Source organism: Hylobates moloch, unplaced genomic scaffold (assembly GCF_009828535.3).
Source record: "Hylobates moloch isolate HMO894 unplaced genomic scaffold, HMol_V3 SCAFFOLD_15, whole genome shotgun sequence".
NCBI lineage: Eukaryota > Metazoa > Chordata > Mammalia > Primates > Hylobatidae > Hylobates > Hylobates moloch.
Window position 1 is genome coordinate 45,147,998 of NW_026652290.1, and position 22,954 is coordinate 45,170,951.

The 22,954-nt window shown below is 39.7% G+C and overlaps 1 protein-coding gene across 3 annotated transcripts in view; it reads left to right on the forward strand.

The window, feature by feature from the left end:
• The window catches only part of TMEM131 (transmembrane protein 131), a 251,291-nt gene that overhangs the window by 132,205 nt on the left and 96,132 nt on the right, over positions 1–22,954 (forward strand). For all 3 annotated transcript variants that reach the window (XM_032178667.2, XM_032178666.2, XM_032178668.2), the window contains one exon: positions 13,393–13,516. In XM_032178667.2, coding sequence (XP_032034558.1) covers positions 13,393–13,516 — 124 coding nt within the window. The remainder of the gene's footprint in view (positions 1–13,392; positions 13,517–22,954) is intronic.

The window sequence follows — 22,954 nt, forward strand, 5'->3', positions numbered from 1 at the left end:
GGCCCTGGTGGGGTAGGCACCAGAGGGAATCTCCTGGTTTGCAGCTTGCAAAGACCGTGGGACAAGCGCAGTATCTGTGCCAGAGTTCCTCAGGTTCAGTCCCTGACAGCTTCCTTTGGGTAGGAGAGAAAATTCCCCAACCCCTTGTGCTTCACAGGTGAGGTGATGCCCCACCCTGCTTCAGCTCGCCTTCCGTGGGCTGCACCCATTGTCTAACCAGTCCCAGTTGGAAATGTAGAAATCACCCGCCTTCTGCATCCACCTTGCTGGGAGCCGCAGACTGGAGCTGTTCCTATTCGGCCATCTTGCCAGCAGTCGGTTTTTATTGTGGTTGGGGAGCAAGGCTGGAGTGGGTTTGCGTGATTGGAACTTCTCACTAGCTCCCAGAGAGAAGGGCTTTCTTATTGGCTTGCCCAGGTGTGGGGCTCGAGGTAAAGGGGCATCGTTGGGGCTTGAAAACTATCAACAGTTGAATATCAAAAATGGAGTTAGAGTCTTTCTAACTCATGGCATCTTCTAAAAAGTATCAGGCCCTTCAGTAAGGGTGCATCTAGAATTTCCCTTGCTTCTTTCTTGACCCCAGTGCTGACTCCTGTCATTACCCTGATCATTCCTACTCCCCTCTAGAATTTGTTTCACAATAAACAGATCAAATTAGCTTTCTTTGTTTTCAGACTTTTTGTTTAAATTTATTCTTTAAGCCTACCTTTATTCTCTCTGCCCTCCCTCCCTTTCCCTCCCCCTCTTTTCTTTTCCCTCTTTCTCTCCTCCTCTCTCTTTGTAACAATCCCATGGGGCAATCTAGACACCACTGGCTCCCCTCCCATTCTCCACTCCCCCCCCACCCCGTTTTTATGCCAGTGCTGTTAAATGTTTTTCTGTTTCCGTAGCAACTCCTGTAATTGCCTAATGGATTCTTCCTGCCTGCTATACAGACAAAACCAGTTCACTGAGACCATGGTATTGGAATAAAGAATTTTACTAACATGAGGCTAGCCACACAGGAGATAGAGTTATTACTCAAATCAGTCTCCCTGAAGGCTTGGAGATTAGGGTTTTTCAAGGATAGTTTTGTGGGCAGGGGGCTAGGGAATGAGGAATGTTGATTGGTTGGGGATGGAATCATAGGGGTGTGGAATATGGTCCTCCTGCTCTGAGTCAGCCTCTTGGTGGGGGCCACAGGACCAGTTGAGTCAGCCAGTGGTCAGAAATGCAAACGTCTGAAAGGATCTCTCAAAAGACCAATCTTAGATTCTGTAGTAGTAATGCTTCCTACAGGAGTGATTGGGAAACTTAGAAATCTTACGATCTCCCAGACAATATCCGGTTATCTCAGGCCCCTCTCATAACCCTAACCTCATGGCCTTTGATTAGTTTTCAGAAGCAGTTTCATTTTGGGAAAGGTTATTGTCATCCTTGCTTTAACGTTAAACTATAAATTAAATTCCTCCCAAAGTTAGCTTTGCCTGTTCCCAGAAATGACAAAGGACAACTTGGAGGTCAGAAGCAAGATGGAGTCAACTATGTCAGATTTCTCTTACTGTTCTAATTTTGCAAAGGCGGTTTCACTCCAGACATTCATTGCAGGCTGTAAAAGATGCTTTGGGTAGAAACTTGGTTTACTAAAATCTTTGGCTTATAATTATTACATTCAGAAAATCTTGATTTCAGATCTAAAGTTTAAAGTAGGTACTTCATGGCTATAAAAAAATGGACATTGAATAGACTATTGCTAAAAATAGATGTCTTTATTGTCAAGATAAATTTAGTTTATGAAAGGCATTTTTCTCTGATGACTTTTTGGTATTCCAAGAAAATCAAATAGGCCCCCTAAAGGGATACTTGGTGCCTCTTAGCTTTTCAATTCCTACCTACCCAATCTTTCCATAAAAGATTTTACATCAACTCCCCAGCTCAGCCTTCTGTCTAAAATGTTTTTGAAAGGAGGATAGTAGTATTTTGCGGTAATTGAGTGGTACAAAGTACTGCATATTGATTTGGCCCAACTTCCTGCCCAAAACTATGCTTAACAGAGTGCTGTGTCACTGTCATTCATAAGGTCTGCCTCAGGGCAGTTGCTAAGCCATTTCTTCAGCTGTTTCCTGGCACTGCAGTGTCATCTTTCTGTGGTGTAGGAAACTTGCCCTTGACCACAAAATTGCAGTTTACTTTCCAAGCTAGTCTCTAATTCATAGCTGCTGCTTTCTAATTCTTTTGAGCCTCAGACTATTCGAAAATATGGACAGTTCGTAGTTCTGCTGCAACAGCACAGAGAACAGCTGTATGCCTGCTTCAGCTTGGTTTATAAATACCTCACACTGTCCCTTTTGGCCCTACTTCTGTCTTTGGACAGCCAGTAATGGAAACAAACAGGACCAGCACTGGCAGGCATTTGGAAATCTTTGTTTTATTTTTAAATTTTACCTGTTCAGCCAAGTAGTCATATATCCTGCTTGTGATAGGCAGAATTCTAAGACAGACCAGAATTCCAAAAATTTCTGGCCTCTAATGTACCCGTGCATACATTCTCCCAATTATTCAATCAAACACCAATCTAGGTGTTGCTATAGAGGATTTTGAAACTGTAACTAAGGCCCCAAATCAGTTGACCTTTGAGATAGATTTTTTTTTTGGGTGAGCCTGACCTAATCCATGAACCTTTAAAATCTGGCTTTAGCAATCAGAAACAGAAATGTCAGGTATTTGAGGTAAGGGAGATATTGGATGCAAGAGAGTTTCTTCATGCTGCTTTTGAAAATGATAGGGTCATATGGCAAAAGACTGAGAGCAACCCGAATTTTATCAACAACCAGAATGAACTTAAAAGAACTTTGAGCTTCGGATGAGGACACATCTTGCCGACACCCGCATTTCCTTGCGAGACCTCGAGCAGATAAACCATGCATTCTTACAGAATTGTAAGATAATGAACGGGCATTGCTTTAAGCCTCAAAGTTTGTGGTAATTTGTCACATAGTAGAGAAAAGCAACACATTGTGAGTTTACAAATAGTCATGTACTTTCCGTGATCTAGATTCTGCTCATGTCACCAAAGGAGCGGAGGATGGTGAGGAGGAAGGCAAGCTGTTCCTATAAGGTCTGTGAGCAAGTCTGTCCAAGGAGTGCCCGCTCCTTTTGCTTCGTGTGGTGTGGACTGCCCAGAGCTAGAGGCAGCCTGCTGTGTTTGAGCACGCAACGACTAAAATAGCCTGCTGATGTCCTTCCTGACACCTTCCCTCTGTTCTTGTTACTCCAAACTACTTTGAACAACATAAGTAGATGACTCTTCTCCTGTGAGCAAGGGTTCATTCATTTCTATGGGATGTGGCCCATGCCTTTCCTCTTTGATCCCTGGAAGAAAGGGCAGGGCCAGCCTCAGAAGCATTGCAGATGAAGCATTCTGATCCACTCCTGCTTCCAGGCTCCTAGCACTTCCACACTTGTCTCTTTTCCCCACAGCCCTCTCCTCCAGGAGGCCATCTCCAAAGCTGTCTTCTTGAAGGATACCCCAAATTACCTGTCCATTATATATCCTGTCTTCTTTATCTTAGCTGAGATTGATTGTACTAAAGTCACACAAGGAAAAATATTGAGAAAGAATTCACAGGGATGTGCATGAATGGTTGCCAATTAGCCTGAAGTCTATTTGAATTGTAAAAGCATTATTTTTTTTAAGAAAGCATACAGTTGGTGAACTTTCAGGATGCAAGGAGCATGTTTTTATTTCTGTGTGCTGTTGTTTTCTACATATATGTCTATATGAAGCTTGAGGAAGAAGACTGTTATCTTCTATATTGTATCTATTCAGCTTCTTCCTGCAGTATCACGGCTGTAGTTTGAGGCCCCATGTGGGTCTGTACCCATTTCCCTAATTGTTTCATGGTGTCATAACCCCACCTGGGATTGATGAGCCTGTCATTTAAAGGATCTGAGTCTCCACCGAGGCGAGAGGAATTCAACAATTTGAGTGCTTCTTGGTTTGAGGAGTTCTACTGTCTAACTCCAAATATGTTCTTAGAGACCTGTTCTGGATACCTATCTATCACTGCCTCAGGACCCAATCCCTGTTTCCACTTTTTTTTGTTGTTGTTGTTCTGAACTGTTAGGCCACAGAATGATGGTGGACCTCATAATGTGCAGTCCACAGAATGTCAGCCACAGAATGATTTCTGGCCAGGATTTTGCTTCCCTGGGTAAAGCAGAGAAACTCTCCTGTGGGATCCTACCTCTCCAGTGCAGTCTGTGGGCACAGCTTTCCTAGTTAGTAAAAAAAATAAAATAACTAGCGTGATGGTAGACTTTAACTCTATCAATAATTGCATTAAATATACATAATCTAAACACACCAATTAAGAGACCAAGATTGTCAGATTGAATAAAAAAGCAAGACACAACTAGCAAAAAACCTACATATATGTGTATGTGTATATATATATATAAAGACATAGGCAATATTTTATATATATAGATAGATAGATAGACATAGACAAGTTAAAAATAAAAGGATGGAATAGATATTACCATGTAAACACTAACCAAAAGAACCCTGAAAGGGCTATGTTAATTTGGACAAAGTAAACTTCAGAACAAGCACTATTACTGGGAATAAAGGGGGATATTACATAAATATAGAGGGGTTAATTTAGACACACGAAAATAACAACTCAAAATATGCATGCATCTAACAATGGAGCTTCCGAATATTTGAAGCAAATAAACCCTTAGGGCATGGATTTTAAGAATGGAGTAAGGAGCTCAATGGACCATCTCAACAAACAGTAATTTAACTGATGAGAATTTTTTTTAAAAAAGTTATTTAAAGTTCCAGGAAATTATTCATTCAGAAAAATGTTGTAAATCTTCATAAGAACAGTGGCAGTCTCTGGCATTTGGGCTACAACCTATTCTATTATGCTCCCCACCACATACCCCTCAAGCCCCAGCTCCTTGTTATAGAAGCTCCCTCTAACCCCAGTTTATACTCTGGGACTGCAGTTTCACCCTGAGAGGGGAGGGCTACTAGCATTTCTCATCATCCCCAACTTTGTGTTGCAGAAGTTCTATTTCAGGCACATTTCAGAAAGGACTGGGTCTCTCTTCACCCACCCTACTCTAGGACAGATGCTGTACCCCAGATGCAGCAGGCCTGAAGCCTGGGGAACCCAGTCTTGCTCACCTCACTAGTAGGAAAAGTTCCACACTAGGAAGAGCAAGCTGAGAAGACCAGGGTCTACCACCCCTTCTCCAGTGTCCACTTGTACAGCAGGGCGTCACTAGGGGAAAAGCAGATCAGGCAACACAGACTTTAAAACAAAAAAGTTATTACAAATAAAGATGGACATTTTATGATTACAAAAGGGTCATTCTAGGGAGATATAACAATTATAAACATATATATATATATAACTAATAAGAGACCCACCCAAAATAATATGAAGCAAAACTGCCAGAACTGAAGGGAGAAATACACAATGCAACAGTAATAATGACAGTCTTCAGTACCTCCATTTTCAATAATGGCTAGACCATCTAGGCAGAAGATAAAGAAATAGAAGACTTGGGAAAAGTATAAACCAACTTGACTTGTAGACATCTGTAGAACCCCATGCTCAACAGCAGAATACTTATTCAGCTCAGGCGTATGTAGAGTATTCTCCAAGATAGACCATATGCTAATCCATAATACAAACACTAGTAATTTTAAATGGATTTAAACAATACAGGCTGAACATTCCTAATCTGAAAATCCAAAATGCTCCAAAATCTGAAATTTTTTGTGTGCCAACATGATGCTCAAAGGAAATGCTCATTGAAGAATTTCAGATTCTCAGATTAGGGTTGCTTAACTGATAAGTGTAATGCAACTATTTCAAAATCTGAAAAAATCTGAAATTCAAAACACTTCTGGTTCCAAGCATTTCAGGTAAGAGGGATACTCATCCTGTACAAAGTATGTTCTCTGTCTTAATTTTCTACTGAAATAAATTGGAAATCAAAAACAAAAAAGTCTTGGGATAATAAACATACTCCCTAATAATCAGTGAATCGAATAAATCGAAAGGGAAATTAGAAAATACTTTGATATGAACAAAAAAACATATCAAAACTTACGGGATGCAGCAAAAACATTGCTGGGAAGGAAACATGTACACACCAAAATATCTCAAATCAGAAACTTAACCTTCTCCCTAAAACAACTAGCAAAAGAGCCAACTAAAGCAAACAGAAATAATAAAAACTAGAGGAAATAAATAAGATACAGAATAGAAAAACATAATAAAATCAACAAAACCAAAAGTTGGTTCTTTGAAAAGATCAAATTGTCAAACCTTTAGCTAGACTGACCAGGGAATAAACAGAAAAGACTCAAATTACTAAAATCAGGAATGTAGGAGGTGACATTACTGTCAACCTTATAGAAATAAGATTACAAGGCAATATTATAAACAACTGTATGCTAACAAATTCATTAACTTAGTTGAAATGGATAAATTTACAGAAAGACCCAAAATACATAAACTGACTCATGGAGAAATAGAAAATCTGAATAGACTTATAACAAGTGAAATGTTTGCATTAGTCATTAAAAAACTTGCCAGAAAGTGGCCAGGTGCCATGGCTCACGCCTGTAATCCCTGCACTTTGGGAGGCGAGGCAGGCGGATCACGAGGTCAGGAGATCGAGACCATCCTGGCTAACAGGGTGAAACCCCACGTCTACTAAAGATACAAAAAAAATTAACCAGGCGTGGTAGTGGGCACCTGTAGTCCCAGCTACTCGGGAGGCTGAGGCAGGAGAATGGCGTGAACCCAGGAGGTGGAACTTGCAGTGAGCCGAGATCGTGCCACTGCACTCCAGCCTGGGCGACAGAGCGAGACTCCATCTCAAAACAAAACAAAACAAAACAAAAACTTGCCAGAAAGCAAGCCCTGCTCCACATAGCTTTACTTAAGGATTCTATGAAACAATCAAAGAAGAATTAATACCGATTATTCCCAAACCCTTCCAAACAATAGAAAGGGAAACAATTCGCAACTTAGTCTGTTAGATCTGTATTACCCTAATACCAAAACCAGGCAAAGACACTACAAGAAAATATAGACAAATACTTCTTCTGAATATAGACGCAAAAATCCTCCACAAAATGCTAATAGATTATAAAAAGAATCTAGTGTACACCATGACCAAGTGACATTTATCTCAAGAATGCAGGGTTGGTTTAACATCGAAACAATCAATACAGGGAATACAGGGAAAACTAATAATCATGTCAATAAACACAGAAAAAGCATTTGAGAAAATAACATCCTTTCGTGATAATAATGCCTAACAAACTAGGATAGATGGGATTTTCTTCAACCTAATAAAGAGCATCTGTGATGAAAACCTGAAGGCTGACATTGTACTTAATGGTGAAAGAATGAAAAAATTCCCCCTACATCAAGAACAAAACAAGGAGATCCATTCTTGTCACTTCTCTTCAACATTCTATTCCAAGTTTGACCATGGCAATAGACAGCATTACAATCTATCACAACATTGTGTGTGTTATCCAATTAATTTACTCCAAACATATCATGTTACTTGGGTGTGTGAACTTATGAGCTACTGTCTGGTAATGCGTATTGAGAAGGGCAGAAGGCCAAGCCCTGGTCTTTGTCTCTTCTTGTGAATTTAAAAGGAGAGATAATCCCCAAAATGGAGAGCCCCAGTTCCACACATACACATAAGAACTATTGATTGCCCCTTATTTGTCACCACTCTTAACTGACAATGCTTAGGCAGAAGCATTGTGGGACAAAGGTATCTTCCTAAATCATAGTTCAGTAGCCCTAGGACTGTGTAGGACCAGAGAGAGACGTTAGAGGAGAGCATTTCAAGGGCAGCTGCTCATCAACTCCTTACCCTGGCAAGCTTTTCTGTTCTAGGTTGAAGGATCAGGCTCTATCTCAAGGCAGACAGGGAAGAAAGTGGAGAATAATAAAGTTTGGAAGCCTTCTCGTAGCCTAGCCTCTCGTCAGCTCAGGCTGCCCATTGACACTCACTTTCCTTTGCCTGCCACTTTAAGGCAGCCTTCAATTCTCCCAAGGGCTTCTCACTGTTTTTTGGTTATTTCTTGGAGTCAGTACCTCCCTCTAACTTTTAAATTTTTTCAGCATTATTGTTGTGGGGAAGGAAGATGGCAGGAAGAGCCAGCATGTACTAATTCACTATCTTTAAAGGAACCTAAATTAGCCCGATTAATTTGTTGCTTTTTTTCAATTATTTTTAAATTTTTGTGGGTACATAGTAGATATATATATTTATGGATTACATAAGATATTTTGATACAGGTATGCAATGCATAAAAATCACATCAGGGTAAATGGGATAGTCATCACCTCAATCATTTATCTTTTGTGTTACAAACAATCCATTTATATTATTGTAGTTATTTAAAAGGTACAGTTAATTTTTTTTTTTTTTAACTGTAGTCACCGTGTTGTGCTAGGAAATGCTAGGTCTTATCCATACTTTCAGTTTCTTTGTACGTATTAATCATCCCCATTTCTACCCATCCCCGCTACTATCCCTCCCAGCCTCTGGTAACTATCCTCCTACTCTTTATCTCCATGAGTTCAATTGTTTTAATTTTTAGCTCCCACAAATAAATGAGAACATGGAAAGTTTGTCTTTCTGGGTCTGGCTTATTTTACTTAACATCATGTTCTCTAGCTCCATCCAGGTTGTTGCAAATGACAGGATCTCATTCTTTTTCATGGCTGAATAGTACTCCATTATGTATATGTACCACATTTTCTTTATCCATTCATCTGATAATAAACACTTAGGTGGCTTCCAAATCTCAGCTATTGTGAATAGTGCTGTAATAAACATGGGAGTACACATAGTGCTACAGTATACTGATTTCCTTTATTTTGGGTGTATACTTACAAGTGAGATTGCTGGATTGTATGGTAGCTCTACTTCTAATTTTTTGAGGAACCTCCAAACTGTTCTTCCTAGTGTTTGTACTAATTTACATTCCCACCAACGTTCCCTTTTCTCCACATCCTTGCCAGTATTTGTTGTTGCCTGTCTTCTGGATAAAGCCATTTTAATTGGAATCAGATATCTCGTTGTGATTTTGATTTGCACTTCCCTGATAGTCATATTGAGCATTTTTTATATACCTCTTTGTCATTTGTATGTTTTCTTTTGAGAAATACCTATTCAGATACTTTGCCATGTTTTAACCAGGTTATTAGATTTTTTCCTTTAGAGTCCTTTTAGTTCCTCATATAGTCTAGTTATTAATCCCTTGTCAAATAGGTAGTTTGCAAATATTTCCTCCCATTCTGTGGGCTGTCTCTTTACTTTGTTGATTGTTTCCTTTGCTGTGCAGAAGCTTTTTCAGTTGATACGATCCCATTTGTCCATTTTTGCTTTGGTTACTGGTGCTTGCAGAGTATTACTCAAGAAATCTTTGCCCACTCCAACATCCTGGAGAGTTGCTAATTAATGTCCTTTTCTTTCAGTTTGAAAGAACTCCCATTAGCATTTCTTGTAGGATATATCTGATGTTAGTGAAATCCCTCAGCTTTTGTTTGTCTGGGAACGTCTTTATTCCTCTTTCGTATTTGAAGGATATTTTCGCTGGAAAGGATATTTTTGCCAGATATACTATTCTAGGGTAAAAGTGTGGGAGTTTTTTTGTTGTTGTTGTCTTCAGCACTTTAAGTATGTCATGCCAGTCTCTCCTGGCCTGTAAGATTTCCACTGAAAAGTTTGCTGCCAGACGTATTGGGGCTCCATTGTACCTAATTTTGTTTCTTTTCTCTTGTTAATTTTAGGATCCTTTCTTTATCCTTGACTTTTGGAAGTTTGAGTATTAAATGCCTTGAGGTAGTCTTTGAGTTAAATCTGCTTGGTGTTCTATAACCTTCTTGTACTTCAATATTAATATCTTTCTCCAGATTTGGGAAGTGTTCTGTTATTATCCCTTTAAATAAACTTTTTACCCCTATTTCCTTCTCTACCTCCTCTTTAAGGCCATTAACTCTTAGATTTCCCCTTTTGAGGCTATTTTTTAGGTCCTATAGGTGTGCCTCCTTTTTAATTCTTTTTTGTTTTCTCTCCTCTGACTGTATTTTCAAATAGCCTGTCTTCAAGCTCACTAATTCTTTCTTCTGCTTGATCAATTCTGCTATTAAGAAACTCTGATGCAGTCTTCAGTATGTCAGTTGCATTTTTCAACTCTAGAATTTCTGCTTGATTCTTTTTAATTATTTCAGTATCTTTATTAAATTTATCTGATAGAATTCTTAATTCCTTCTCTGTGTTATCTTGAATTTCTTTGAATTTCCTCAAAACAGCCATTTTGAATTGTCTGGAAGGTCACATATCTCTGTTTCTCTAGGATTGGTCCCTGGTGCCTTATTTAATTCATTTAAGGAAGTCATGTTTTCCTGGCTGGTCTTAATGCTTGCAAGTGTTCATCAGTGTCTGGGCATTGAAGAGTTAGGTATTTATTGTAATCTTCACAGTCTGGGCTTGTTTGTACCCCTTCTTCTTGGGTAGGCTCTCCAGATATTCAGAAGGACTTGGGTGTAGTGATCTAAGCCATATCTGCATTAGGGGGCACCCCAAGCCCAGCAACACTGTGGTTCTTGCAGACTTGTAGAGGTACCATCTTGGTTGTCTTGGATAAGATCAGGAAGCATTCTCTGGATTACCTGGCAAAGATTCCTGTTCTCTTTCCTTACTTTCTCCCAAACAAACAGTCTCTGTCTCTGTGCTGAGCCACCTGGATCTGGGAGTGGAATGACAAAGCATCCCTGTGGCCACCATCACTGGAACTGCACTGGGTCAGACCTGAAGCCAACATAGCACTGAGTCTCGCCCAAGGCCCACTGTAACCACTCCCTGGCTTCCAGGTGTGTTTCTTCAAGGCCCTACGACTCTAAAATCAGCAGATAGTGAAGCCAGCCAGGTTTGTGTCCTTCTCTTCAGGACAGCAAGTTCCCCCAGGCCCCAGGTGGGTCTGTAGGTGTGTCCAGACCAGTCCAGACCAGGGACTGGAGTCAAACACCTTAGAAATCTACCTAGTGTTCTATTGTGCTGCAGCTGAGCTGGCCTTCAACCCATTTGATGCAGTCCTACCCATTCTTCCCTCCCCTTTCCACAGGCAGAGGATCCCTACCCCATGGCCACCACCACCACAAGCCCACGGAGAATACTGCCAGGCTACCACCAGTATCTACTTAAAGCCCAAGGGCTCTTCAGTCAGCTTATGGTAAATGCTGCCAGGTCTGGGACTCACCCTTCAGGAAATTGGGCTCCCTCCCAAATCCACAGCAGCCCTATCCTGCTGTAGCTGAGCTGGTATCCAGGATGCAAGACAAAGTCCTCATTTCTCTTCCCCCTCTCCTCTGTCAAGCAGAAGAAAGGGATCTCTTTCGGAGCCGTGAGCTGTGCTGCCTGGGGTTGGAGGAGGGGTGGTGCAAGCACTCCCTTGGGCACCCCAACTCATGTCTCAGTAGGCTGCATGCCCCCCAAGTCTACTGGCTCCAAGCCCAGCACGGCACTAGGACTCTCTTAGGAATTGCAGTGCTTGTGGCCTAGACTGCCTTTCAAGTTTATTTAGGGCCCCGGAACACTTTAGCCTGAGGTGGTAAGGCTAGTGGGAACTCAAGTTAGGACTGCTAGGATGGGCAATTCCCCCCAGCGAGGGTTCATCTAAATGCCCCCTCCCTGGGCAGCCGACCGCTGAGTTCAGCCAGATTTTGCTTTCTGCTGTGACAGGGCAGCACTGAGTTCACTGCAAAGTCTCACAGTCGCTGCACTGTCCCTCTCCCAAGTGCACAGACTCTCTCTCTGTGCCACTTGGCTGCTGTCGGGTGGAGGGGGATAGGTGGGAAAGGGTGGCATCAGCAATTCAAGATTTTCTTCCCTACCCTCTTCATTGCCTCTTTCAGTGATATGAAGTTAAAACCAAACCAAGCACTTGAGTGCTCACCTGATTTTTGGTTCTTATGAAGGTGATTTTTTTGGCATAGATAGTTGTTAAATTTAGTATTTCTTTGGGGAGAAGGGACAACGGTGGAGCCTTCTATTTGGCCATCATGCCCTGCCCTTCCACCTGCATTCCATTTTCTTAAACTATTGAAAATTATCAGCTGTTCACTGTTTATCAACTTTCCCAAGTATTGAATTAGAGGTGAGCAACTAAATTGAAGAAAAGGTAGAGACAGAACTTCTCGAACAAAAGCATAGTGGACAGTTGAACCAAATGTAAAATGCAGTTCTGGCTCTGTGTTTTCAACTGCTTGGGATTTGAGGTTCATATGCAAACTTTAAATGTGAATTACAAAATGTAAAATTTCAAAAACCATGGACCAAAATGATTGCATGAGGAGAGGACCTTGTGAAAGAAGGGTGTATATTTGAATTAGAAAATGAGGGTTTGGATTGGCGTAGGAGGATAGGGAAAAAAACACAGGGCAGGCAGATTAGCAGAGCCATGGGGGACTTGCCTATGGAACTAGCCTGGCTCAGATGGAAGGTCTGGATTGAAAACAGAGTTACTTGTTTAAGTTGGGTCATGTGAGATTAGAAAGGAACCTAATAACTAGTGGGTATGTGTAGGTAGTTAGAAAAAGCAAGGAAGCTGTAGAAGTTAGGAGGCCTGTACCAATAAGATTAGCTACAGAAGTAGTAAGTGGACTATAGAATAAAGTTTCACTTCTAAGGCAAACCATGGCATGGATGCCAGGGGAGTCATTAAAATGGATTTGTGGATTTCAGACCATTGAGTGTGTTTAGCTTTGAGAAGAGGCAGTTCAGTACTGGTGGTTAAAGCGCAGAGTAGACCCAGAAGACTTAGATTCACATCCAGGTTCCAAGCGTGCCTTTGACAAGTTAATTAACTTTTCTGTGCCCCAGTCTTCTTATCTATGAAATGAGCATAGTAAAAGCCACTGACTCACAAGATTTCCTCACACAACTTTGCTACTCAGTTTCTGCTCCTAAAATGAAGAGCACATATCCGTGGAATTTGACAAGAGGACACAATTGGTAGGAGGCCAGGTGGTGGTACAGAAAGAAAGAAAAGGAACTGACCATTTTGTGCCCCGTCTGCCACCTCACTGGGTTCTGAGCCTCATGGGGATGAGACTTGCTTCATTGTATCCCAGCACCTGGCACTGTACGTGACATAATTGGCACTCAGGAAATATTTATTGAATGACTAAATGCATTTTTATGTGTAATTTTAAATATAAATTCAGAAAGCATTTTAATATATTTAGCTATGTATTTGTCTAACAATTTTGACTAATTTTTTAACAACTAGAAATCATCAATCAGAATTATCTGTGAAGTATTTGTGATAATTTTCTTTTTGTTTTACAGACCAGTTGGAATGCCAAAAATGGAAAAAGTCTACTTACATAATCCTAGTTCTGAAGAAACTATTACTTTAGTATCAATATCTGCTACAACATCACATTTTCATGCATCATTTTTTCAAAATAGGGTAAGTTTCTCTGCTATACATGATCTTTCTTGAGTTTGAAGTTGAAATGTCTAGATTTTTATTGATTAATAACTTGCTGTGATTAGAATTGGTTTTGAATATTTCAAATCTATTCCTAGATTTGTTTCACTTCCTAAGAATGATTACTTCTACCCTTAACCACATTGTTTTTCTCAACATGAAACAGCTTAACAAATCAGCAGTGAACCTTAAATACTCTGAAAAAGTAGCATTCTTACATTTAGTACATTTTATTTTCCTTCCTAATAATAGGTAATTCCTTCGCATTGTGTTAGTTTTTTCTTGCTACATAATAAATTACCACAAACCTGAGACTTGTGGTAACACCCACTTAGCACACAGTTCTGTAAACCATAAGCACACTGGGTTGTTTGTTCAGTGTGTCAGGGGCTGAAATTAAGATGTCATCCGGGCTGAGTCCTTGTCCAGAGGCTCTGAGGGGAAATCACTTCCAAACTCATGAAAGTTGTTGAGAGAATTAGGTTCCTTGTGGTTGTAGAACTGAAACCCCTGTTTCGCTGCTGGCTCTTGGCCAGTGACCCCTCTCAGCTCCTCAGGGCCTCCAGGTTCCTTCTCACGGGCCATCCATCTTCAAGGCAGCAACAGCGCATCTTTCCCCTGGCACTTTGTACCTCTCTGGCGTCCTCTTCTGCCTCCAGCGAGAAAACTGCTTTAAAGGGCTCCTGTCAGTGGATCAGGACTCTCTGGATAGTCTCCCTTTTGATTAACTGAAAGGCAACTGCTTGGGAGCCTTAATTACATCTTAGTCACAGCCTCAGAGATTAGGGCATAAAGTGTTGGGCTCCAATTTAAGGTTCTCCTTACCACAAATATCCTCTAAAATTTTATTTGTAATTTTCATAGGAAGTATGTAAACTCGTTATTAAAAACTTTTTCTCTGACCCAAAAAATAAAAATGGTATCTTAAGTACATTTTAAATTTGAGAGAATACCTAAAATTTTAATATATAGATTTCCAAAATAATTAACAAAATAACAAAGATCAGAGGGAAGTAAATGAATAGGACTGAATTTCATCTTCCCAGAGTTTTCACTGACTCCTTGAAGGGATGTGATTGAGTAACAAAGAAGAAACCCTTTTAACCATGTAAGATATTGGTTGCTATATTTTTATATCAATTATTTATTGTTTACATTTCTCCTTTCTACAATCCTGTTTCATCATATGTTGTTGTTTACTTTAGAGTAAAATAAAAAAGCATAACTTTTTCATTTAAAGGTATTTTATAAACAAGGTACTGATAAATCAGCATATGACTTTTGGTAATAAAAAGTTTAATTTTTTTGTGGAAATATCCCTTTTCTAAATTATTTCTTAAAATAGTTTCCCTTGAGTTATTCTTTGTTATCTAAAAGATATTTTCACACTTTTTATAAATGTGCTATTAATAATAGCCTCCAACAATATAATTCTAATGCTGTGAGAGACCTGTGTATACACAGGCTGAGCTCCAGAGAGGTCTGCTCCAGTCATGCAGTGAGTGACAGGAGCCAAGGTGAAGGTGTAGGTGTTCTATTATCATCCCCAGTGATTTATATCATATTACACTTCAGTGAGTGGCCTGTACCTAATAGCTTCTATAGAGAGATGTATTTATGTGTAATGAAACCATCCAGCTTTCAGGCATTGTCAGTATGCAGAAACAGGTTGGGTTAAAGGGCAAAATTGTGAAGTAAAAATGGAATCAGTTAAAAAATAGTTCACAATTGCACTATACATTTTATTTCTAACTTGTTAACTTTTTGCTAAGTCAAGCAATATTTTGTTGTTTCTGAACACTCCAAGCTTCACCTGTGTTAAAGGCCAGGGTTTTTACTTTTTTCATTGCTATCGTAATACAGAGACTAGAACAAGAGTTGCAGACAGATTCTTAAACTGGGCTAGGTAAACAATATAAATGAGGGAAGCAAGCCAAGTGGAATGAGGGGGTGTCCTAGAGAACATGTGACCCATTCGAAGAGATCAGCCCTCACCGGACTCCAGCCAGTGGTTACCATGTTAGGAGTCTAAGCCCATGTGCAGTTCTGCTGATTTCCCAAGAAGAGTCAGAAACAAGAAGTTTCATGTATCTTCCAGTCTTTACACATTGAAAATCAATTCAATTTTAGAAAGACAGTATGGGCCAAACAACATAGGCTAAAGGCTGCTAACTTGACATTTCTGAACTAGACTCTCCCAAGGACTATTTCTATATGTGAATGTTATGCAAAGAGAATAGTTTCTCTGGAAATTTTTTAAAAGATAAACTAAATGTGTAGGTAGTCAAGGAACAAGTTAACCAATCTGTTTTGTGCTGTCAGATGATGGAATTAAACAATAAAAATAATTACACCTATCAAAATCCACATTTAAATAGTCAAGATTTAGCTCAAAGGAGATTAGCCAAAATCTTTACTCTCTCCTCTTATCCTTTTTTCTTCTTCTTGATTTGCATCTTTTTTTCCCTACAGTAAGACACTGACTTAAGAAGCTCGAGAAGTAGAGGGGAGAGATGGAATGAACTCTTGGGGGAAGAAATAACCTATTTCCTCTCCACTTCAGCTTTATGCCAACAATAAGAGCCTTGGCGAAAGATGAATAGAGTTTCTTAAGTCGAGGAGAGCAAAATCTTTCTGTATGTTTACTCTAATTGCCTTTGTCATGCTTGGAATTTCTGGTCAGGTCTTATTTCTTTGACAATAAAACATTGTCTATAACTCAGAGTTTTTAGTTATTAACTATTATCTCTACATTAACCAAAAAGTAGGAAATACAGAAAAAACTATTTTTTAATTATTGTTCAAACCAAGTTTTACATAATTGTATTTTAACATGCACATGCAAGTAATCTTGTTAAGGTTTTGATTTTAAGACCACTGAAAATCAAAAAGAAGAGGAATACTAAGAGAAGTACGGGGTATGGTTGTATGACAATTTATTTCTCTGTATATAAGTTTTTGTAATTATCTATAATTATCTGTTAATTGAATATAATTATCTAATAGTTATAATTCGAAATTATGTAATAGACTGCATTGTGGAAATGGGATGCCTTACACACAGTAGGAAACAAAAATGTTTTCTTTATTGACTAGAACCTTTTGATTAATTAAATTTTCAGATAAACTGAAGATTAGGATAAACTTTGTTTCGGTCTGTGACTAAAATTAAAATGTTATAGTTCACTTACTATACTTAATGATTAATTCTTCTCATGGGTTGAAGGGCATTAATAAATATTAATGATTATTTTAATTAGATATAGAAGGACATTATTCTATTGATTCCATGCATGTTATTGGGAATTTAACAACATGCGATGTAGCAATAGTATGGAATGTTAATGCAGATAATAAAGAGAATGAAACAGGTCTCTATTGATCTGGAATAATATACATGACATGCTAATATGTAAGAAAAGCATATTGTAGAGTAGAATATAATGCCCTTTTCTTTTTTTGAGACAGTGTCTCTGTCTGTCACCCAGGCTGGAGTGCAGTGGCGTGATCTCAGCTCACTGCAACCTCTGCCTCCCAGTTCAAGCAGTTCTCATGCCTCAGCTTCCCCAGTAGCTGGGACTACAGGCGCCTGCTACTACACCCGGCTAATTTTTGTATTTTTTGGTAGAGATGGAGTTTTGCCATGTTGACCAGGCTGGTCTCAAACTCCCAGCCTCAAGCAATCCACCTACCTCGGCCTCCCAAAGTGCCGGGATGACAGGCATGAGCCACCGTGCCTGGCCTATAATGCCATTTTTATACAAAGCAAAAAATCTGTGTATATTTATTTGAGTATATTAATAAGAGCCGGAATAAAGCACAGATAGATTTGCCAGGTTGACTGGATAATCTAATAATGGTGAGAATGGAGGAAGTTTGAGGGTATTAGCTTTTTATTCAGTCATCTTTGCACTGTATCACTAAGTAAAATAAGCACTTGTTACTTTTGCAGTTTAAAACGTACAAGAAAATGTAAATTAAAAATAGTTTTGCCACCCCACCTATGTGGAAAGAAGGAATTAATTTAACAAATATTTATGAAGTGTCTACTTAAGTGCCAGGCACTTTTGTTTTTACCAGTGAAAACAGAGATGCTTATCATACATACTCTGAGGGGTTTGGGTAAAGTCAGCAGCAGAGGCAAGGCAAGCATGATAAATAAGTAAATTTTATAAGATCTTAGAAGATGTTACAAGGTCAGAAGAAGAGTATAAGATCAGAGGCTTAGGTGTGCACAGGGAAGGCGGTGCCATTTTAAATACGGTGGTCAGGGTAGGCTTTATTCAGAAGGTGACATTTGAACAAAGACTCGAAGGGCATGAGGTGGGACTGTTTGGAGGAAATATATGGAAGAAGAGCATTCTAGCCAGAAGGACCAAGCAGTACAAAGGCTCCACTGTTGAAAGCAGGCCTGTTGTGCAAAGACAGCCAGACCAGAGTGAGAACGGGTGAGAGGAGAAGTAAGGGGGCAGACCATGAAGGGTACAAGCTATGGTTTGACTTGACTCTTTTTCCTGAATGATGTGGAAAGCCATCAAAGGGTTTTGAACAGAGGAATGAAACTGTAGCTTTAGGTTTTAATAGGATCATTGTTCATCAAAAAATAGGACAGGGGACACCAGTCACATTGGCTGTTGTCATACTCCAGGGTAAGAAGATGATTAGATGATTACTCTGACCAGAGTGGTATGTGGAAGAGGTGAAGAAAGGAGTTGGACTTGGGATACAGGGATACCTTGGAGATATTATGGGTTCCGTTCCAGACCACTGCAGTAAGCCAGTCACAGAATTTTTTTGTTCCCCCATATATATAAAAGTTATGCTTATACTATACTGTGGCCTATTAAGTGCAGTAGCATTGTGTCTAAAAAATGTACATACCTTAATTTCAAAAATACTTTATTGCTAAAAACTGCTAATGATCATGTCAGCCTTCTGCAAGTCGTCATCTTTTTGCTGGTGGAGGGCCTTGCCTCAATGTTGACAGCCACTGACTGATCAGGGTAGTGGTTGCTGAAGGTTGGGATGGCCGTGACAGTTGCTTAAAATAAGACAACAGTAAATTTTGCAACATTCATTGATTCTTCTTTTCACAAAAGATTTCTCTGTAGCGTGCAATGCTGTTTAATAGCATTTTACCCACAGTAGAAATTCTTTCAAAATTGGAGTCAATCCTTTCAAACCCTGCCTCTAAGTTTATGTAGTATTCTAAGTTCTTTGCTGTCATTGTCAGCATATTCACAGCATCTTCACTAGGAGTAGATTTCATCTCAAGAAACCACTTTTTTTGCTCATCCCTAAGAAACAACTCCTCTTCCATTCAAGTTTTATCATGGGATTGCACAAATTCATTCACATCTGCAGATGCCACTTCTAATTCTTTTCTCTTACTGTTTCTACCACATCTACAGTGACTTCACTGAAGTCTTGAAACCTTCAAAGTCATCCATAAGGGTTGGGATTAACTTCTTCCAACCTCTTATTGTTGACATTTTAACCTCCTCCCATGAATCACAAATGTTCTTTTTTTTTTTCCCAAGACGGAGTCTCACTCTTGTCGCCCAGGCTGGAGTGCACTGTCACAATCTTGGCTCACTGCAGCCTCCGCCTCCCAGGTTCAAGCAATTCTCCTGCCTCAGCCTCCTGAGTAGCTGGGATTACAGGCCCATCCCACCACTGCCAGCTAATTTTTTTTTTTTTTTTTTTTAGTAGAGATGGGGTTTCACCATGTTGGTGAGGCTGGTCTCGAACTCCTGACTTCAGGTGATCCACCCGCCTCAGCCTCCCAAAGTGCTGGGATTACAGACTTGAGTCACTGCACCCGGCTACAGGTGTTCTTAATGGCATTTAGAATGGTAACTCCTTTCCAGGAGGTTTTCAATGGACTTTGCCCAGATCCATCAGAGGAATCACCCTTTGTGGCAGCTATAGCCTTAAGAAATGTATTTCTTAAATAACAAGACTTACAACTTGAAATTGCTCCTTGATCCTTGGCTGAAGAATGGATGTTGTGTTAGCAGGCATGAAAACAACATGCATCTTCTTGTACATTTTCATCGGAGCTCCTGGGTGACTAGTTGCCTTGTCACTGAGCAGTAATATTTGGAAAGACATCTTTTTTCTGAGCATTAGGTCTCAACAGTGGGTTTTAAATATTCAGTAAACCATGTTATAAATAGATGTGCTCTTATCTAGGCCTTGTCCATTTGTAGAGCACAGGTAGAGTAGATTTAGCACAGTTCTTAAGATCTCTAGAATTTGCAGAATGGCAGATGAGCACTGGCTTCAACTTGAAATCACTAGCTTTGTTAGTCCCTAATAAGACAGTCAACCTGTCCTTTGAAGCTTTGAAGCTAGGCACTGACTTCTCCTCTTTAGATGGCATCTTCCAACAGAAGTCTGCTTGATCTACATGGAAAATTTGTTGTTTAGTGTGGCCATGTTCATCATGATCTTAGCTAGATCTTCTGGATAACTTGCTGCAACTTGTACATCAGCATTTAATGCTTCACCTTGCACTTTTATGTGATGGAGCTGGCTTCTTTTCTTAAACCTCATGAATCGATCTCTTTTAGCTTTCAGCTATTCTGCAGCTTCCTCCCCTCTCTCAGCCTTCACAGAATTAAAGAGAGTCAGGGCCTTGCTCTGGATTAGACTTTGGCCTAAGAGTATGCTGTGGCAAGGCCAGGCGTGGTGGCTCACGCCTGTAGTCCCAGCACTTCGGGAGGCTGAGGCAGGTGGATCACCTGAGGTCAGGAGTTCGAAACCAACCTGGCCAACATGGTGAAACCCCGTCTCTACTAAAAATACAAAAATTGGGTGTGGTGGTGTCCACCTATAATCTCAGTTACTCAGGAGGCTGAGGCACAAGAATCGCTTGAACCTGGAAGGCAGAGATTGCAGTGAGCCAAGACCACACCATTGCACACCAGCCTGGGCATCAAGCAAAACTCCATCTCAAAAAAAAAAAAAAAAGAGAGAATGCCGTGACTGCTCAGCTCTTCCATCGAGACCACTAAAGCTTTGTCCCTATCAGCAATAAGGCTGTTTTCTTTCTTTACCACATGTATGTTCACTGGAACAGCATTTTTAACTTCCTTCAACAACTTTTCCTTTGCATTGACAGCTTGGCTGTTTGGCATTAAAGGCCTAGCTTTGAGCCTCTCTTGGCTTTCAGCATGTCTTCCTTGCTAACCTTATTTCCAGATTTTGGTTTAAAGTGAGAGATGTGCAACTCTTCCTTTTACTCGAACACTTACAGGCCATTGTAGGGCTACTAATTGGCCTAATTGTTATATTATTGTATCTTGAGAATAGGGAAGCTTGAGGAGAGGAAGGGAGTTAGGAGAACAGCGGTTGGTGGAGCAATGAGAACACACATAACATTTTTCAATTTAAGCTTGCCATCTTATATGAGCATAGTTTGTGGTGCCCTAAAACAATTTCAGTAGCAACATCAAAGATCACAGATCACCATGCAGATATAATACTGAAAAATTTGGAAATACTGTCAGATTGCCAAAATGTGACACAGAGATACAAAGTGAGTACATGGTGTTGGAAAAATGGCACTGATAGACTTGCTTGATGCGTGGTTGCTACAAATCTTTAATTTGTCAAACAAACTGCAGTACCTGCAAAGTGCAGTAAAGCAAAGCACAATAAAATGAGATATGCCTGTATGTTTTGAAGATACACCCAACAGGATTTCCTGATGTGGGATTTGAGAGAAAGAGAAGAGTCAAAATTGACTCTAGAGTTTTGTCCTGCGCAACTAGAAGGACAGAGTTGCAGTCAGCTGAATTGAAGAAGGCAGAGGGGTAGAGCAGGTTTCGGAGGTACAATCAGTAGTTCAATTTGGACATGTTAGATTTCAGGTATCTCCTAGATATCCAAGAGGAGGTGGCAAGTAGGCAGTTAGTATTTGACTTTGGTATGAGGACTAGACTAGAAATAGAAATTTAGGAGTCACTAGGGTAGATCTGAAGCCATGGATCTGGATGAGATCACCAAGGAAGGAAAAAACCCAGGGACTGAGCTATGGTACAGTGCTGACTTGGGAAAATTACGGTTTCTTAGTGGTATTACTAGAAACTCAGATCTTCTATCCATCATCTACATACTAGATGTCCAGTTCCGATAGTGGCAGAAAACTGCACTAAAAATTAAACATTCCATGGTGATTTTTCTTACTCTTTGGAGTTTAGATAGGCCTTAAAAGGGTATTGTTTGAATATAGACATTTTTAAATCAAATTAAGTTCCCATAAAAACTTTAAAGGAAACCAGTTTTCCTCTGGATACATTTTCAGTAATAAACAGGCCTTATGAATCTCTTCATTGACACTAGAACTGTTCTTGGGTAGGAATACCATAATTCTAAAACTTTCACATTTTTTTAGAGAACATTTTAGATATTTTTTTTTAGGTGGATACACAGCCTTTATCGTACTAATTTTGCTACTGTTTTTTTTCTTTCAACTTTTATTTTAAGTTCAGGGATACATGTGCAGGATGTGCAGGTTCGTTACATAGGTAAATGTTTTTTTCACATTTTTTATATCAGAAATTGAGACCCATGTTACAGTCAAGGGCACCTTACAGTCACAGTCAGCCTGGATTAAGGGTGTGTTTCTCCAGAGAGAATGGCACTGGTGGTCTCAACACTACCAAGGAAACATTAAATTTTCTGCTTGAGGTTTTTTTTAGACCACTGGTATGTATTCAGACCACACACCTCTATGAGTACTGATATATAGCGCAAATTCTAAGAATAAGTTAGTTTTTCTCCCTTCCTGCAGTGCCCAGAATGAGTCACATAAGTTTTCTTCACTGCCCTTTTCTGTGGGTCGGGTTTGTACTTGTCATCCTCACTCCTTGTTTTATTTGAAGATCTGTTAGGTCTGCATTTTTGAACATTCTCTTTTCCTTCTTTTTTTTATTCTTGGTATGGTATAAAACATCTATTACAAGCCCTGGCATCTTAGATGGGAAAATGATATTGTCGTTTTTTGTTTTGTTTTGTTGTTTTTCATACTGCCGGAGAGTTACTCTCTATGTCTCTCAGTGTCAGTTCTGTGAATCCTTATATTGTCAGAGGGAGTTAGGAAGGTGATAAAAGGGTGACCAGTCATATGATTCTGTGGAATTAAATTCACAACAATAAAAAGTGTGGGTGGACTGCCTGAACTCAGTGACATTATCCACTTCGTTTCAAGATTTTATTGTTTTAAAGTTAATTTGGCTTTAATCTTGCCCACCAAGAGTTAAACCTAAACATTTGATTATTTGTTCTTGCCCCAAGGGAACATGAACACTGAGACCCTTATAAAAAAAGGTCCAGGCTAAAATATGCTTGAGTGAGTCCACAACCCTTGTGGATTCACCCAAAACAGTAAAAAAAAAAAAAAAAAAAAAA